This window comes from Oncorhynchus nerka, linkage group LG3 (genome assembly GCF_034236695.1).
Source record: "Oncorhynchus nerka isolate Pitt River linkage group LG3, Oner_Uvic_2.0, whole genome shotgun sequence".
Taxonomy (NCBI): Eukaryota; Metazoa; Chordata; class Actinopteri; order Salmoniformes; family Salmonidae; genus Oncorhynchus; species Oncorhynchus nerka.
Window position 1 is genome coordinate 47,804,110 of NC_088398.1, and position 18,816 is coordinate 47,822,925.

The 18,816-nt window shown below is 42.5% G+C and overlaps 1 protein-coding gene across 2 annotated transcripts; it reads right to left on the reverse strand.

Annotated features, from left to right (window-relative positions):
- Positions 1-1,117: 1,117 nt before the first annotated feature.
- Positions 1,118-11,704, reverse strand: LOC115109778 (interleukin-1 receptor-like 1). Of its 2 annotated transcripts, none has more exons than XM_065012995.1 (12): positions 11,618-11,704; positions 5,674-5,721; positions 5,364-5,463; positions 4,984-5,224; positions 4,101-4,284; positions 3,772-3,922; positions 3,388-3,456; positions 3,163-3,292; positions 2,840-2,988; positions 2,605-2,685; positions 2,077-2,241; positions 1,118-1,964 (listed from the first exon to the last, which is right to left on the reverse strand). In XM_065012995.1, the coding sequence occupies exons 2-12, from the start codon at positions 5,692-5,694 to the stop codon at positions 1,558-1,560; spliced, it is 1,698 nt and encodes a 565-aa protein (XP_064869067.1). In that variant the 5' UTR covers positions 5,695-5,721; positions 11,618-11,704; the 3' UTR covers positions 1,118-1,557. The 2 variants fall into 2 exon arrangements, with proteins under 2 accessions (XP_064869067.1, XP_029490926.2); XM_029635066.2 differs by having other exon boundaries at positions 2,605-2,736.
- Between the last annotated feature and the right edge of the window lie 7,112 nt (positions 11,705-18,816).

Consider the following 18,816-nt stretch of genomic DNA (forward strand, 5'->3'; position numbering starts at 1 on the left):
CCAAGCCTGATCTTAACACCCACCATGGATGCCCAATAGATTTGCCTGATATCAGACAAATTAAAGGAAAAGAAAACCTACACCAACTTAGGCAAGAGAGTGCAAATAAACGTGGCACAAACCAAACAGGTGAGACAAGAGGATGGTGCAACACATCCTGACCTACGAGGATGACACCAATCAAGGCAAGCAACACCCGAAGAGAACCAACCTTGAAATCCAAAACAAAATCCAAAACGAAATTGAACCGAACCCCAAAGCGTATAACAAGAGGATGTTTAAGAACATATATTGAACATTTTATTTCAAAACAGTGAAACTGTTGTAATATTGGGATGTGTAACTTCAGACACACTCTCTGGTGAAAAAAATAATGTTTTTTATTCATTAAAAAAAAGAAAACATAAGCATTTCCTGGCAGTGACTTTTCTACCAAAACCAAAGTGTGGTTAAAAGATTAAAGACTGCAGCACCGGAAGCAGTTCAAGGTTATACATTTCTACCTCAATCACATACTGTATCAGTAGTAATAAAGGAATGAAAATCAACTAGAGAAACTGGCTGGTAGATCTCCTAGTTTTATGATTCATTTGTGGTCCCATTAGCAAAATATTCACATTATCAGTCTTTCTCAAGTCAGTTGTTGTGAACTAAATGTTTGTTATATTTCCTTTACCATCCTGTGTTTTCTGCTTAGTCATTGATATGTTCTAGGCTATTATGAGACCTTAAGGGAACATTCACCCATTTTGAATGTCATATCATTTTTGTGCATTTCTGAGCGATCTATCGATTCCTGTGTTCATTTCATGTTTTCATGTGTATCTGACCTGTTTGCTGTTCAAGCAGGCAGAAATACAAAACTCGTCATACCTGCTGTATTTCTGCCTGCTTGAAAGGCAATAGCTCAGATACACATGAAAACAACATGAAATGACAACGGGAATCGATATAACATCACAGAAAAATACAACAATACATCTGTTGATTGATGATCTTCTGTGGCAGCAGTTATCACTTTCATGATTAGCCTACATGGTATCTGTAATGCTGACTGTTCAGATTTACAGTCGTGTCCTTTTCCCCATCCAGTTTAGATTGTTGACAACATGTAAACTATGTTTAGTCTCCAATGTTTATTGAAAACATAAAAAAGTTACACCATGAACACTTGTTCTCTCACAAATACATTGTTACAGTTGTTGGTTAGTAAGCAAGCACATTTTGCCATATTAGCATAAACATGACATCAGTCAAAATACCTAAAAACAAGACATGGAATCAAGAACAAGATAAAACTAGCTGAAATTAGCCACTTACTATTCCCCACATGGCAGTTTCTTGTCATTGTTGCTAGCCATCCAGAATCACAACAACACACGGCCTTCTGCCACATTGTACACATCGTTTTTGTGACGTTCTCAGCTAACCTGTGTATATCTCTGCACTGCACTGGAATAATTAATGATATTTCTATGAATGGAATAAGGATTTTCAGAGAACCCAGACCTCCACACGCACTTCAAGTCCTCAGACCTGATTGTTCACATAGAACAGTCATATTAACTGGTTGTCAAAACTAGTCGAGTGGCACGGCCAAGGCATCATGTAACGCACCCTCTTCCAGAAGCTTGAGTTGGGCAGCGTCGACCCACGCCTTCCCTCCTGCCAGATTAAGGGGGCACTCTTGCGGACCAGGTGCTGCAGGCCAGGGGACAGGTGTGTGTAGCCACCCTCCCCCATGTCCCCCAGCTGGATGAGGATGACGCTCATCTCACTGTGGACCAGAGCCTGGTAGAGCCCCACCTGACAGTCATAGTCTTCTGCTGTGGTCAGCGAAGACGAGCAGCCGCATTGGCCACATGAGCTTTGACCTCCTGAGTCTGACCAAGCACAGCTGGGGGTCAGGATGACAATCAGCCTCCTGCTCAGCCGTATGCAGGCCTCCACCAACTCCAAGCGATCTGGGGACAACAGAATAGAGAGAAGCGGGAGAAGTTAACTTTTGACTTTAGAAATGTTTATTTCTGTTACATTTGCTTCTTAGAGGGTAGGACACAGTCTGAAAGAACCAACCTTCTCCAGGTAAGTCGTCTCTGCCGTGGATGAAGAGTCTAAAGCCACACTTCTGCTCCAGGACAGTGGGCAGAACAATGCTCACAAAGTGATACACTTTCTCCTCCCTTTCCTTGTCTACGCCATCCATCTGGTAGACAACGTAAGCATCATAGACCTTCCCATCTGAAAACACAGAAAAGAGGTTTCTGTCAAACCTCAGCAGGAAAGGAGTAGATTGTAGAGATTTGATTAAATTCTAGTTGAACTGAAATTGAGTTATTTTAATATAAATTTGCCCATTACTTCTACACTTGCAGTGGGATTGACCCCAGCCGGGACCTGTTGAGAAGGGCCTACTGCAGACAACTGCACTGCACAATCAGTGGGCCATGCTTCAGTGTGGTGACTAAGAACTAAATGTAGTAATATGTTTATATGGTATCCAATACTATATAGATCATGTAGGCTGAATAAGCATTTCTGTACAATGAAAAATATTTGTGAAATAGCATCATTACACTTCAGTGGGTGGCTAGATGTTCTCACCCTCAGATCGACCACAGCATTTGAAAACTCCACGGAAGAGCAGCACCAGATCGATGTCAAAGACTTTAACGGCCACAGCAGCTAGCAAGAAGAAGAGCAGTAGCACCACACATAGACCCATAAACATAAACCCTGTTGGGGGGGAGACAGGGAGAGACAGGGAGTTTGCATGTGTGATTTTGTGTGTTTGTGTGACGTGTCTGTGTGATGTTTGTTTAAGAGTGTGTGTACTTACCTCTTGGCTTGAGAGTAACCACTGCATATTCCCATTTCTGGTCGTTCATTGCAACACATTCGAACTTTGACTGGAGGTCCCTCATAGTCACTGTGTTTATGGTCAGGATAGCTGTGAAGATACTCCGCATTGAAGATACCTCCACCTTGCTACAGTAACACATACACACAAAAACATTCACACAGCGAATTCTCAATGGTGAATCTGGGGTCTTGCTTTCAAGGAAATGTGGTAATTCTGTTACCTTGTTTTCAAAAACAAGTGTGTGTGTGCTTGTGTGTATGCATGAATCCATATGTGTGTGTGTGCATGTGTGTACCTACCTGGTGGTGTTCACAGAGTAGCCTTGCTGCTGCGAGCGCACTTTCACTCCATTTATATACCACCACACGTGACAGTTGTCTTCAATGTTCTGCCCACAAAACGCTTCACACCTCAACTTCTTTGTGGTGTCTATGAAGAACAAGAGATACTATGAAGACAGAGAGATATACTGGGCAAACCAAATCTAGCACAACAAAAGTATTTGAGCCAGGTTTGATCCCTACACAGGTCAGTGGTCTCTGTGCTTCCGTTTCTAGGCAGGTTGATCTGAGGAGGATGCGAGGCAGAGGGAGCTGAAGGAGACAAAACACACAGTTTAGTCAGAAAGATACTTTTGGATACATTCAAAACGTTGTTATTGATGATTGTTGCTGCCACAAAGACAACATGTGATATGAGGGTTGCTGTTGCTTTTGATTCTGTTTGTTTGATATAAAATGGAGCCTAATGTACCTAGTGTAGCCTAATAACCTGCTGTAATGTAGCCTAGAGTTTCCATGTTTGCTGACCCTGCTGCCATCTTGGATGAGGTTTCAGCAAAGCTAAAATCAAATAAATAAACTGCTGAGAGGATTGACAGAGCGGTCATCAAGTCACAACCTACATACCTTTGATCTTTAGTCTCCTGGATGCTGAAGTTTTGAGAACCGTCCCATTGTGCTCCCACGTGCACACACACGTATAGATGCCCTCGTCTGCTTTGGAGGCGCCATACACCCACAGATTTCTCTCAGACTCGTTTGGAATGAGACTGAAATTCTGAAATTAAAGACAAACAATTTGATAAACGTCTTTGCTGAAATAGCAGTAACACACCTGATTCCACTAATCAAGAACTGGTGCCACCCTTAGGAGCTTTAGGACAGGAGTTGAGAACCAATGTTGAATAGTTTTGCAGACTTGAGGTTTGTGTTAGCATTCTGGTCATGTTCAGTACCTTATACCAGGCTAAGTTTTCTTTTCCATCCTGGCATAGTTTTTCCACAGGGTCAGGACATGGGATAGGGATGTTGTATGCTGACTCTGAGATATCGTTAAACAGGACTGAATGATTGAACGGTTGGGCTTTGACCACAATCACCTCTGTCACAAAAATTAGGCAGGTGCCTGCTGCATTTCTCCTGGAACATAAGCACATACAGTTTAACAGTTATCCGAAAGGGAACCAACAGGGTTCTAACTGAGGGCCAGCTGAAGAACGTTTTAGGCTGTAGAGAGCAAATGTTTTTTCTGAGAGTATAAACTTAGAAAGTTTCCTTACAAGCCAGAATGTTGAATACAATTGTATTACATGTTACCCTACCAGCTCTCTGGGTGGTTGGTCCTTCAGTGGGTCAAATATTGAGACAAAATATCCACAGGAAAGTATTATTTACCCAACTTTTTAGAGTGCCAGAACTGCCGTTGAAATTTCTATCACCTGGCACATGCTCAAAACCATGTAAACACCTGCAGAATTTGTGTCAATATGCATGCATCATTGTGCATGTCCTTCCGTCTTGTGCTTGGTCAGGAGCAAACATCTGTATTGCCACACACAGAGTTCTGCGTTTTGAAGTCGGTAATAATAGTTTTCTGTGGATATTTTGTCTCAAATTTCAATCGGCTGAGTAAGTTCAAATAGAATTTTATTCAACGTTCATGCAAGACAAGGGACCCTAAGGTTTGTTCTTTGTAAATGTGCATGCCTACCCTAGCCCTATGTACACATCCAGGTTCAACATTAACCCTAGACTCAACCCTCACCCTCCCAAACAGGGCTCCCTCGCTCTCAATTACCAATGTAACCCCTAAACACACACACACAGTTGTTGTATTACCAATAGGTGTAGTACTGATCAGAGTCGTTGATTAAAAGGGGGAGGAAGAAGAGCACCGGTCCATGATGATGCACACGCTCTTCCTCAGAGGACGGGAGCTCTTGGGTTCTGTTTCTGTACCAGGTAAACTCAGTCACGCTGGCCGAAACCAACTCACTCAGGTCATCGTAGGCTGGCAAACTAAGGGCCTCCCCCTCTGTCACAGTAGTTTGATACTTGTTACATAGTTGACATGGGGACTCTGACAAAACATGAACATACATTACCCGATTAAGTTGCATGTGAAGGAAAAGAGGTTTATTGTTCAAGGTACAAAATATTCACTATGCCTTGTAATAATGGGATGTAGAAATGTGTGAAATCTGAAGAAGATGCTATACCTGTGTAATGATCTATTGTAGTGGGGTTTAAGGACATTTCTCTCTGGGCAGAAATCATGGTCAAACTGAGGAGCAGGAACATGAGACCACCATCCACCAACTTCAAGACAAGGGGAACAAAACAAATAATGTTACCTTATTGTAAAGTCGGACAGGAACTATCATTCCACACAAGACCCTATAATAAAACATCAGGACCATGCTTTACTTGTTTTTACAATAAATTACATACTTATTTTCAAGAGGGAATAAAATACATATGCAGAAAACATTTGTAGGTTCAGAGTGAAGAATTACTGAAAGAGCATACCCTGAATGTGAAGGAGCACATTTTCTGCAAAACAGGAACTTGCGTCCACTGATAAGAAAGAACAAGAGTCAGATATCTCATTCAATATCTTTTTAGGATATCCTGTTATTGATACTGCAGAAATGATGAAAACTAAAATGTTGACATAATGTGGATTATTGAAATGGCCATGTAACATATTAAGCTTGAATGAAGAAACCATGACATGCAACAAGATTATGGAAAATAACCTGTCTTTGGTTAAATTTTTTGTTCAAATCGCTTTGATGCTATTTTCACAAGCATGTGGTGAATTTTCAAAACTCTTAGTACAAAACTCCAAACTGGTAACACTTTTAATGCAGAAAGTACTATATTCTTACACTGTTTTCACATTAGAAAATACACTTGCACTACCCAACAAAATGTGCTGAAAATCTTATTCTCATCATTTCTATCTCATGTGCGATCAATGGTGTGTTCATTGAACACATATTTCACAATAATTGATGCAAAATAGAAATATATTGTTCAGATATAATTACAGCTAGAAATGAATCTTTTCCCCAAAATCTACCAAGTTTTAGTACAGGGAATTCATAATTTATCCAGTGACCATTTAAAGAGTTTAAAACCAAGATATGGTCTCTATGCCAGGGTTCTCCCCAAATAAGAGAGCGCTGAGCCACCTTGTTGACTTGGCTGCGTAATGTAATGATTTCAGAGCAAATTAAACTGATATTTAGTAATGAGTATATATTTGATTGACAATATTGCCAATGACAATGTTGTGAATTTTGAAACAGGCTGTTTATAAATTCAGAGTGTTATCATGTTCCTCAATTAATTCCAGCCAGGTCACCCATGATACATGTCAGTATTAGACCATCAATGTCTGAGGATGTCGGGAGATATAGAAACCGGCCACTAGGGGCAACAGTGAGCGCTGTTAACTTCAAGAAGGTTTCAGTTATGCTAGGGTGTTGTGGATGGGCGTAAGCATCTTCTTCTGGTGTAAAAGGTTGCATATTTCATTTTAAGCCTATCCCAAACCTTAACCATTCTGAGCTAATACCTAACCTTAATATTTTGGAGTTAATGACTAAACTCAACCTAAAACACTTCGAAATTTGACATTTGGAACAACTTCGAAATTGGCGTATGAGAAACATGAATGAACGTCTAATACTTGTTGCAGCATTCAGCGCATTTCAGCAGTAGGCTATCTCAACACAGAGTGCGCACAGGAAGCGCAGAACACATCCCGAGTATAGCTTTGTTGAATCATAAAAACTTTGTAACAGTAGTCAAACAAAAGTCAAATGAGCAAAGTTGCTAAGCTTGCTAGATAACCTCCTTCAAAGAATGACAGAATACAGTGCATTATTCAGACCCCTTGACTTTTTCCACATTTTGTTACGTTACAGCCTTGTTATAAAATGGATTCAATTGTTTTTTCATACAACACCACAAAATGACAATGCAAAAACTGTTTTTTAGAAATGTTTGCAAAAGTTTGCAAAAACTTAAATATGAGTCTTATTGGGTATGACAGTATGACACCAAGCTTGGCACACCATTCTTCTCTGCAAACCCTCTCAAACTCTGTCAGGTGGAATGGGGTGCTTCACTGAACAGCTATTTTCAGGTCTCTCCAGAGATGTGTGGGTTCAAGTCCAGGCTCTGGCTGGACAACTCAAGGACATTCAGAGACTTGTCCCGAAGTCACTCCTGTGTTGTCTTGGCTGTGTGCTTACAGTCATTGTCCTGTTGGAAAGTGAACCTTTTGCCCCAGTCTGAGGTCCTGAGCGCTCTGGAACAGGTTTTCATCAAGGATCTCTCTGTCCTTTGCTCTGATCATCTTTCCCTTGATCCTGACTAGTCTCCCAGTCCCTCTCACTGAAAAACATCACCACAGCATGGTGCTCTCACCACCATACTTTGCCGTAGGGATGGTGCCAGGATTCTTCCACACGTGACGCTTGGCATTCAGGCCGCCGAGTTCAATCTTGGTTTCATCAGACCAGATAATATTGTATCTTATGGTCTGAGAGTCTTTTAGGTGCCTTTTGGCAAACTCCAAGCGAGCTGTCCTGTGCCTTTTACTGAAGAGTGGCTTCCGTCTGGCCACCCAAATGCCTGATTGGTGGAGTGCCCCAGAGATGCGTTGTCCTTCTAGAAGGTTTTCCCATCTCCACAGAGGAACTCTGGTGCTCTGTCAGAGTGACCTTTGGTTCTTGGTCACCTCCCTGACCAAGGTCCTTGTCCCCCGATTGCTCAGTTTGGCCAGGCGGCCAGCTCTAGGAAGAGTCTTGGTGGTTCCAGACTTCCTCCATTTAAAAATGATGGAGGTGTCGTGGAAGATTCAGAATTTGTTGGTAACATATGTAAGATGTTTTATATTCATCAAATGTGTGTAAGTTACTTCTCATCAGAATGGTATTTTTGTATAATACTGTGGCGGGGTTGCAGTTATCTGTTCTATGTCAAGACTAAGTTGCATGGGCCGCAGAGAGGGGAGAGGTCAAAGTGTCATCATGTGTAAACATATCTCTTGACTCCACAATGTCTGTGTGCCAGTTCAGTGTGTCTCCGTGAGCTTGTCCAGGATTGGTTGTATTTACAGTTGGTTGTATCTAAATGACAATTTGATATATGCCTGTTGATATGGAGGATTGGTTTATGGTTCTGGGTTTGAGTAAGGAGACAAAGATGAACGATTTATTATGTCTATGCTGTCTGACTATGTGTGTTCTTTGCTATTAAAGGATCTCAGTTGCAATGTAGAAGGGGCTCTCAGAGAATTCACTGAGAGACACTGAATTACCTGAGAGTCACAGGATTGTGATAGAGCTCATATAATTAAAGATGGACTTTGATAACTAACTCTGACTTGTGTGTGTGGTTTGCTCCCATGATTTGGTAAATAGAGGAAATTTCCACGACAGAGGCCAATGTGTTCTTGGGGACCTTCAATGCTGCAGAAATATTTTGGTGCCCTTCCCTAGATCTGTGCCTCGACACATTCCTGTCTCAGAGCTCTACAGACAATTCATTCAACCTAATGGCTTAGTTTATGCTCTGACATGCATGACTAACGAGGGTGAAGAGGGAAAATAGTTTAAATATCAATCTATTTTAACGGAGACCAACTGTCTAAAAAAAATATCCATAGCCTATCTACTGTCATATTGTTTGATGATCACATGTTCTCTACCAAAGGTCTCATATGGGCAACAAATATGAGACAGCGCAGAGAAGCGTGGAAAATGTTATAGCTGTAACGGTTTTCTAGGTGTGAAGGAGAGTCGGACCAAAATGCAGCGTGTAGATTGCGATCCATAATTTAATAAACAAACGTAACACGAATCTAAATACAAACACTACAAAAACAATAAACGTAACAAAAACCGAAAGAGCCTATACTTGTGTACACTAACACATAGACAGGAATAAGGACAATCACCCACGACAAACTCAAAGAATATGGCTGCCTAAATATGGTTCCCAATCAGAGACAACGATAAACACCTGCCTCTGATTGAGAACCACTCCAGATAGCCATAGACTTTGCTAGATACCCCACTAAGCTACAATCCCGATACCAACACCAAAACCCCAAGACAAAACACACCACAATACAAAAACCCCATGCCACACCCTGGCCTGACCCAATACATGAAGATAAACACAAAATATACTTCGACCAGGGCGTGACAATAGCTGTATTTTGACATGTATAGGCAAGTGACGTGATTTGATAATGCATCCTCCAGTAGGCTATATGGATTACAGAGTTATTAAATTAGGAATTTTAATGTGAAAAAGAAGATTTGGGGTGTCAGTGGGATTGGGACTGGGACTGGATAGGAAAATAGCCTTGGCTTTAGGTCAGGAGAAGATAGAATCTTACCTCATGCCTCTCTGAATTGTTAACAGACTTTATGTCTGTGACAGAGGTGCCTATGTAACAAATTGTTTATGGGCCTATCACATTTGTGACTGTCTGTGACAGCTCACAATGACAGCTCAAAGAGGCACATGTTATTTTATAAGCTATACAGTGGGGGTTTCCAGTGGGGTTTATTAACTGCATGTGGGTCACGTGTGGAGTCCAGGAGTGTCAATTATGCTTGTGCTTTCAATTAATGATGACTTTGTGTGTAAACACCCCAGGTTAAAGGCTTCATTGTGACAATCTGTTTGGAGAATTTGACCAAAGGTTCTCATTGACACAGTAACTATCCTTATTGTTCATGAACCTGGGGAAAAACCTTTTGTCATGGCGAATCCAAGCTGTAGGTCTGGATTAATGTCATTACATTCTACATCCATGGCCTGAAGGAGGGTGGCTCATGGGGATGGCAATCATACACCTACTACCTGTATTCCAATCCTGTATTGTATTTAACAATATCGTGTTGCACTTATATATTTAAAAATAATAATGGATTTATAAGAGGGAAACTCACTTCATCTTCCACAAATGTGTGGCACCAATTTGGGTGATGATGCACAGGAATAATTATGTGTCAGAACGCTCACCATACATTAACTAGCATTGTGGACAGGTGAGGTGTGATATACAGTGAGCTTCAAAAGTATTGGGACAGTGACACATTCCCTGCTGCTCTGGCTCTGCACTTCAGCACCCCAGAACCGAAACGATACAATGACCACCAGGTGAAAGTGCAGACTGTCAGCTCCAACCAGAGAGCATTTCACTGTAAGGTTTACAGCTGTTGTATTTGGCGCATGTGACTAATACAATTTGATTCGATTTGATTTTATCCACACCAGGCGAACCAGCCATAAACCGCAGCACCATCTGTACGTAGTCCCCCGACCCCAGGGGAGCAAAAGCACGGGAACAAATTCACCCATACGTGCACTAAAGTAGTAAAATATTCAGCACCTGGACCCACATTCCCAGCATTCAACATGGTGGTCCTGTGTGGCTCAGTTACTGAGAGCATGGCACTAGCAACACCAGAGTTGTGGGTTAGAATCCCACTGTGGTCACATACAAAAATGTGTGGATTCACTGTTGTCACTTTGCATAAAAGTGCCTGCTATGTAAATGGCATATATTACAATAGTACAATACTGTACTGGCAATGACATTTCAGTAAAGCAGTGTGAAACCTTCCCTTCATAAAGATCCCAGCAACTTCATTTTAGAAACATGTTTACTGTTTAGGGGATGCATTTGTTACATACAATCAATATCATTTTTTAAAAATCATAATAGTTATCATCATAATAGTATATATTTATTTATTTATTTCATGCTTTATATGTTTATACCTTACATTTAATTATATAGTGCTCAAAATCTGCAGTAGACAAACCAGTTTAAAATCTATAAATTGACCAAACAGTTAAGTGATAATCAATTTTGAGCAGTCGGATTAATTAATAGTCAAATGTATTTTAACAAATTAGAAGATAATCATATCAAAAATGATGTGAGCATTGTATTGTAAAAACAATTACTTTATTTGAACATATGAAACGTATTCTAGATGGAACACTGATCAAGTTTGGTGAAAAGGTGTCTGTATTATTTTGACAAGCTTATTTTATACTTAGTCAATTGGAAATGTGGTTAGAATTTTGAAACCACTGCCTTTTTGATGATCTGTTTTGAGTTTTGTACATAGCGTTGTGAAAACTAACCACATTCGCAGAAAAAGTCATCTGACAAATAGCATATTTTACAATAGTTTTTCAAATGTTGTACTGCACTGCTGGTGCACTGTAGATGCTTGCTGATGAGACAAGCATGAACCATATTCTGATGACAATATTTCAACCATTGGAACCTAAACATCCCATAAACAGCACAATTTCAACATAGATGCATACATTTCCACATAGTGCTTGTTGAAGCATACTCAGCTTTGCACAGAAAAAACACACTTAAAGTGATCTGTAATCTAATCAAATGAATTGCAAGCCTTACCTACGCAGCAATCCTCCCTCAGTCTAAAGTAGCATCTGAGTAGAATTTACACAGTAGGTGTATATCTGGAACTGGAATCTGCTAAATATGAGCAAAATGAGCAGTGGAAACTTCTATTGTAGGCCGGTGTATGGGTAGTGCTTTCTAGCAGGTATTTGCATATTTCATTAGGGAAAGCCTATTCTGTGACGTTGGCTTGTGCAATAACTCAATTCTCCCTTGTAGTCTTTCTTAACAATGCAAGTTTTTAAGACTCTGGCAAAGGGTAAAATCTACAAAACTTAGTCCACTCTGTTCGTATCAGATTCCGGTTTGGGAACAGAAAATTTGTATTGAGGTCAAACGTTTCATCATTGAGACAATTAACATAATGTGATTCCATCTGACTCCATCTTCTCCCACTGGTGGCCACTGGGCTTCCTCTCATCACCATACTTGGTAGTGAGTGGAAACCCCAACCGGATGCTTCACACTTAAATATATATTTTATTTAACCATTATTTAACTAGGCAAGTCAGTTTTATTGCAATACTGACATTTGGTCATACTGTAATGCCAAAATTCAAGTGTGTTATTTTTCATATAACATACACTCTTCTCTCTAATACGGGACCAGTATAATCTCCCTGAGCTAAGAATCATCCTCCTGGGCTGGAGAAGAGACAAACAGGAAACACCATCCTGGACAGGAGGGACGTCGAGGTGTATGAGGAGAAAGGGTTTAATAGACGGCTAGCAGGTCACTGTGGTCAACACATCAGACAGATGCATCCAGTACTCTGTGCAGGACCCTCTCCTTGTCCACCGTAACATAGAAGACAGCATATCCATGTGTCAACCAGGTCCCCATGCCTTCCTCATGGTCATCCCTTTGAACTCACGCAAAGGCAGGGAATGGACAGTAGAGGGCCCCCTCAAGCTTCTCAACCACATACTCTGGAGACACATGATGGTAGTGTTTACCCAATGTGAGAAACTCAGGGGAATGTCACTAGAGGAACACATAGTGAGACATGGGTTTCTCCAGGAGATGGTGGAGAAGTGTGGGCATAGGTACCATGCTTTAAACACTAGGGCCAACACATGGGGTGATGATGTCACTCAAGTCCCAGAGCTGCTGAGGAAGATAGATGAAATGGTGGCAGGAAACAGGGAGGGGAGTCATGAATGAGAGGTTTTCAATGGAGACTGAGGTGAGGAGGAGGGCAGAGGAGGAGAGGGTGAACCTCAGATAGATGAATATTCAGAGACATAGGGACACACTCAGATTTTGGCCAAAACCCTGGATAAATCTTGAACCCTAGAGGAACCAATACGGCACCGACCAGCAGTGTGACCTCTGCGGCCACAAATGGTACACGTGAGAGCCCCTCCTCCAGTCTCCCTATGCGCAGTACCTCCTAACTCCATAGGCACCGCGGTGGTGCTGGGAAAAGGAATCGACAGAGCCCTCTCTGGATGTCCGCTGGTGACCAGCAGGTCATCCAGCCGAATAGATATGTCCACCAGCTGGTCGAAGGTAAGTGTGGTATCCCTGCAGGCCAACTCTCGACGGACATCAACGTTAATGGTCGATGAGAGCCCTGTCGTTCCATCCCGCTCCAGCGGCCAATGTCCGAAATTCCAGTGAGAACTCCTGGGCGCTCCTCGTCTCCTGCCCTAGGTGGAACAAACGTTTCAACTGCCGCTCTACAACTGCCGCTCTACCTTTGGGAGGGTGGTCGAAGAATGCCCGGAAGCGGCGGGTGAAGTCTGTGAAGTCATCTCCCTGTACAGCGTTGTCCCACTCCAGAGCTTTCCCTGAGAGGCACGAGACGAGGGCTGCCACCCTCACCCTTCCCGAGGGAGCTGGATAGATGGTGCTCAGGTAGAGGTCTGTAGCAGGAAGACCTGGCACCATCATACTCTTTGGGAAGGGCGAGACACATCCCACTGGAACCGGGTACAGGAGGGACGGTTAGTGAGGACTCCTGTTGTACTAGATGAGGTACTGGAGGACCTCCTTGTCTCTACCAGTGATCCATCATCTGAACTATGCGATCCTTAGCGATGCCGAGATGGTGAATCAAAGACGTGTGCTCCTGGACACGCTCCTCGACTCCGCTACTATAGGTACCTGTCCCTGCTGACTCCATCATTAGTGTAGTATTCTGTCAGGTATATGTAAGTGGCTGCAAGGGAGTCAGGCAGGTATTTGGTAGCACACAGAGCCTTTTATTCAGGCGAACCAAAAGCACATGGCACAATGAACACGAAATACTAAACGGGTATACATAACCAGACTAACGTACTCACACATCAAAACAGATAAACAATACCACACAAAGACATGGGGGAAACAGAGGGTTAAATACACAACACATAATGAGGGATAATGAGAACCAGGTGTGTGGGAATGCGAGACAAAACAAATGGAAAATGAAAAATGGATCGCGATGGCTTGAAGGCCGGTGACGCCGAACACCGCCCGAACAAGAAGAGGCATCGACTTCGGCAAAAGTCGTGACAATAAAGGGCACACTCACAATAAATATTGATATAGATTTTATTTCATTGACTCTTTCTGTAGAACATAACATTATACTATAATGTGTAATTATTAATGTTTTCTCATAGAAAAACATAGTGGAAGCTTAAAAGTCTGGGTCAGGGACAAGAGCAAAATAGTGAAATTGAGGTAAAAAATGCATCTGAAAAGTAGCTAAATACCTGATAGAGAGGTGTTTAAAAAAAGTATGGGGTGATTCCAGTGTGAACTTAACATACAAATATTGTTATGATTCTTTTTTACATAAAATTCCCAAAATTGACCTGAGGACATGGAAGTGCCCGTAGTTTCAGAATCACCCGTATATAATTGTCCAATGAGAAGAGATAAACAATGTAACATGTTTTAAAAGCAAATGCAGTTGCAGTGCCTGAGCCTAGTGTCGTGTCTTTGGCTATGCCGGATTAAGTGAAATGACATGCTATTCTATAAAATAATTTATCCGTAATTAATATTACCTGATTGAGCTAATCATGTAAATATAATTAACTAGAGAGTCGGGGCACCACAAAATAATATTTATAGAGCTGTTATCTTCAGAATAAATTCTTAAAGACCTAGTAATATTTTACATCAACAGTAGTCAATATTTATCGTCATCTTAATTCAGTCTCATCTGAAAGCTGTAAATTCTTGGTTATCTGCACGAACCCTGGCAAACAAGTTGAATCAGCAATGGAAAATTGGGTTTAATTATTTATTTAATAAATACCTAACTAATCACACAGAATTACACATACACATAATTAAATGATAACTTGATTACAAATTACATCATAAAGGAAAACGTCCCTAGCGGGCGGAACAGATATGACAGCTTGTTACACAAAAGAAAAGGGCTGGGTTTGAGTGAAAGAGCGGGAAGACTGCGGAACAAAGGGCGAAGCTGTGCTATCGTAAATACAGTATCTTATGCATTCTAAATTACCGCCCATTTGGAAAAGGAAAATGCAATAAATATTTACTCTGAGCTGCGCTTCGGTAGGTTGGTGGTAGATGGAAGGCCGTGTTGCCCAACCGAGTCCTTTGAAGAATGTCTCTGTTGGTAAATTGAATACGTTGTAGTAACGCTGTTGTATGGTAGACGGGATATTCTGTCTGTTCCTTCCTAATCTGCGTTTGCAGCTGCTGTTGCTAACACAACGGCTAGGAGGTATCACTTCTGTAGTGAATGAGAGTTCAAAGTTCATACCATTCGCAACCAAAGCTCACGCTGATGTTGGCTTCGTTCTGTAGTTATTATCTGAACCATTCTGACATCGGACCGTCGTCCTCACATCCTTGGAACAGGAGGTTATATTGTCGTCAAGGCTTTATATAGGAAGGAAGAGGAGGGCGTGTTTGAAAAGTTTTATAGCCCATGTCCCTTCACAGGGGCTTGGCCACTGATTGAGTAGAGCCCTACCTTGTGAAAACCCAAATCTCACATTTTAGAAGCTAAAATCACATTTCATCCCATCACGAATAATTTCATATTCAAACATTTAAATTGAACAACAATTCCATGTGAATCCGATAACTCTGATATGTAGACTTTCCACTGTAGAGTTTATGTCATCTTATCATTGATGAGAATGTCTCAGATGACAACCGAACTGACATCATATTCATTAAGTACCACCGCATATGTTCAATTGGTCGGATTACCAGAATATAGTTCATTTCCACCACCTTCTGATGTTCCCAGAATCTCTATGTTAACCAAGGTGTTTGCAAATGTAACATCAGTAGGGTAGAGAGAGGGAAAAGGGGGGAAGAGGTATTTATGACTGTCATAAACCTACCCCCAGGCTAACGTCATGACACTAGGGTGGCACAGTGCCGTACAATGAATAGCAATAAAATAAAATGAGAAAAAAATTAAATAATAAGAACTATTCCTTCCTGTGCAATTCAGGACTCATAAGTAGCTTTAGTAACTTAATGTTACTCATTGGTGGCTACTGATAATAAGGTCCTATTGATCCTCGCACCTCAACATATACCTTGGCATAATAAACCCATAAACATGTCAGTACTACCCCGGAGAGAACTCAACTACCCACAGTGCACCATTATGGATGAAGGGTTGGTGGAGTGTGTCTGAATAGAAGACTGTAGTGGAGGGAGAGATGAGGTGGGGAGGGAACCTAGCAACCAATCAAACAATCACCCTAGCCTAAGAAAACTTGAATTAAGGCAAACATTACTACAGTCTAGAGCTGAAGAGCAGAATCAAATGTCCTTTCAGTAATGAGATTACAAGTGGACAGTAGTAAGTGCTGGGTTTCCGTATACTAATGCCACTACCAACCCCATCACTGTTTTAGGAGAGAAGGGGATGGCAGTGAGACCAGCAGCTCTCAGCTTCGATCATTAGAACAACTCATTCATTCAGTAAGTACTGCATTTCAATTATAAAGGGTAGCTGGGGGTTATCATTGTCTGTTTTGACTGGAATTGGTGGTTAAGATTATTATAAGAGGTCACACTAACACTGAGGGTGGTTTAGCATGTTTAAACCAGAGCAGAGATGGCAGGATTTTTAGTTTACTTTAGTTGATCAATTTGATCATTTAAAAAAACAAGCACGCATAAAACTTAAAAGCCATACATGCACATGAAAAAAGTCATTGAGGATAACACACAATAAAGTCTGGGACTTATTTCCATTATGGTCCTCTTGAGACAAGATTTGTCGTTTGCTAAGTCAAACGACACCGCTGGTTCTGCTCACACTGCCCTACCCTGTGCTCTGACCTCTTTCTCCCCTCTCTCTCCAGATGAAATCTCGCGTCTTGTGACGGCCGGCCGCCCTACAACCTGCCCGCTTGACCCTATCCCCTCCTCTCTTCTCCAGACCATTTCCGGAGACCTCCTCCCTTACCTCACCTCGCTCATCAACTCATCCCTGACCGCTGGCTACGTCCCTTCCGTCTTCAAGAGAGCGAGAGTTGCACCCCTTCTGAAAAAACCTACACTCGATCCCTCCGATGTCAACAACTACAGACCAGTATCCCTTCTTTCTTTTCTCTCCAAAACTCTTGAACGTGCCGTCCTTGGCCAGCTCTCCCGCTATCTCTCTCAGAATGACCTTCTTGATCCAAATCAGTCAGGTTTCAAGACTAGTCATTCAACTGAGACTGCTCTTCTCTGTATCACGGAGGCGCTCCGCACTGCTAAAGCTAACTCTCTCTCTCTGCTCTCATCCTTCTAGACCTATCGGCTGCCTTCGATACTGTGAACCATCAGATCCTCCTCTCCACCCTCTCCGAGTTGGGCATCTCCGGCGCGGCCCACGCTTGGATTGCGTCCTACCTGACAGGTCGCTCCTACCAGGTGGCGTGGCGAGAATCCGTCTCCACACCACGTGCTCTCACCACTGGTGTCCCCCAGGGCTCTGTTCTAGGCCCTCTCCTATTCTCGCTATACACCAAGTCACTTGGCTCTGTCATAACCTCACATGGTCTCTCCTATCATTGCTATGCAGACGACACACAATTAATCTTCTCCTTTCCCCCTTCTGATGACCAGGTGGCGAATCGCATCTCTGCATGTCTGGCAGACATATCCGTGTGGATGACGGATCACCACCTCAAGCTGAACCTCGGCAAGACGGAACTGCTCTTCCTCCCGGGGAAGGACTGCCCGTTCCATGATCTCGCCATCACGGTTGACAACTCCATTGTGTCCTCCTCCCAGAGCGCTAAGAACCTTGGCGTGATCCTGGACAACACCCTGTCGTTCTCAACTAACATCAAGGCGGTGGCCCGTTCCTGTAGGTTCATGCTCTACAACATCTGCAGAGTACGACCCTGCCTCACACAGGAAGCGGCGCAGGTCCTAATCCAGGCACTTGTCATCTCCCGTCTGGATTACTGCAACTCGCTGTTGGCTGGGCTCCCTGCCTGTGCCATTAAACCCCTACAACTCATCCAGAACGCCGCAGCCCGTCTGGTGTTCAACCTTCCCAAGTTCTCTCACGTCACCCCGCTCCTCCGCTCCCTCCACTGGCTTCCAGTTGAAGCTCGCATCCGCTACAAGACCATGGTGCTTGCCTACGGAGCTGTGAGGGGAACGGCACCTCAGTACCTCCAGGCTCTGATCAGGCCCTACACCCAAACAAGGGCACTGCGTTCATCCACCTCTGGCCTGCTCGCCTCCCTACCACTGAGGAAGTACAGTTCCCGCTCAGCCCAGTCAAAACTGTTCGCTGCTCTGGCCCCCAATGGTGGAACAAACTCCTCACGACGCCAGGACAGCGGAGTCAATCACCACCTTCCGGAGACACCTGAAACCCCACCTCTTTAAGGAATACCTAGGATAGGATAAAGTAATCCCTCTCACCCCCTCCCCTGAAAAGATTTAGATGCACTACTGTTCCACTGGAGGTCATAAGGTGAATGCACCAATTTGTAAGTCGCTCTGGATAAGAGCGTCTGCTAAATGACTTAAATGTAAATGTAAATGTACAAGATGGCTAGACAAGATCAAACACAGTATGGCAGTGATATAATAAAACAAAAACATAGAAGAAGAACATTATCTCATCATTCCAGTTACATCATAGGGGTTATTCATATGGGCACAGAAGATATCAAACATATTTTTGCTTTATTTTTTAAAGCTGTCCAGAGAGGATGTTGTTTTTTAGGCAGAGCCAACTCATTCC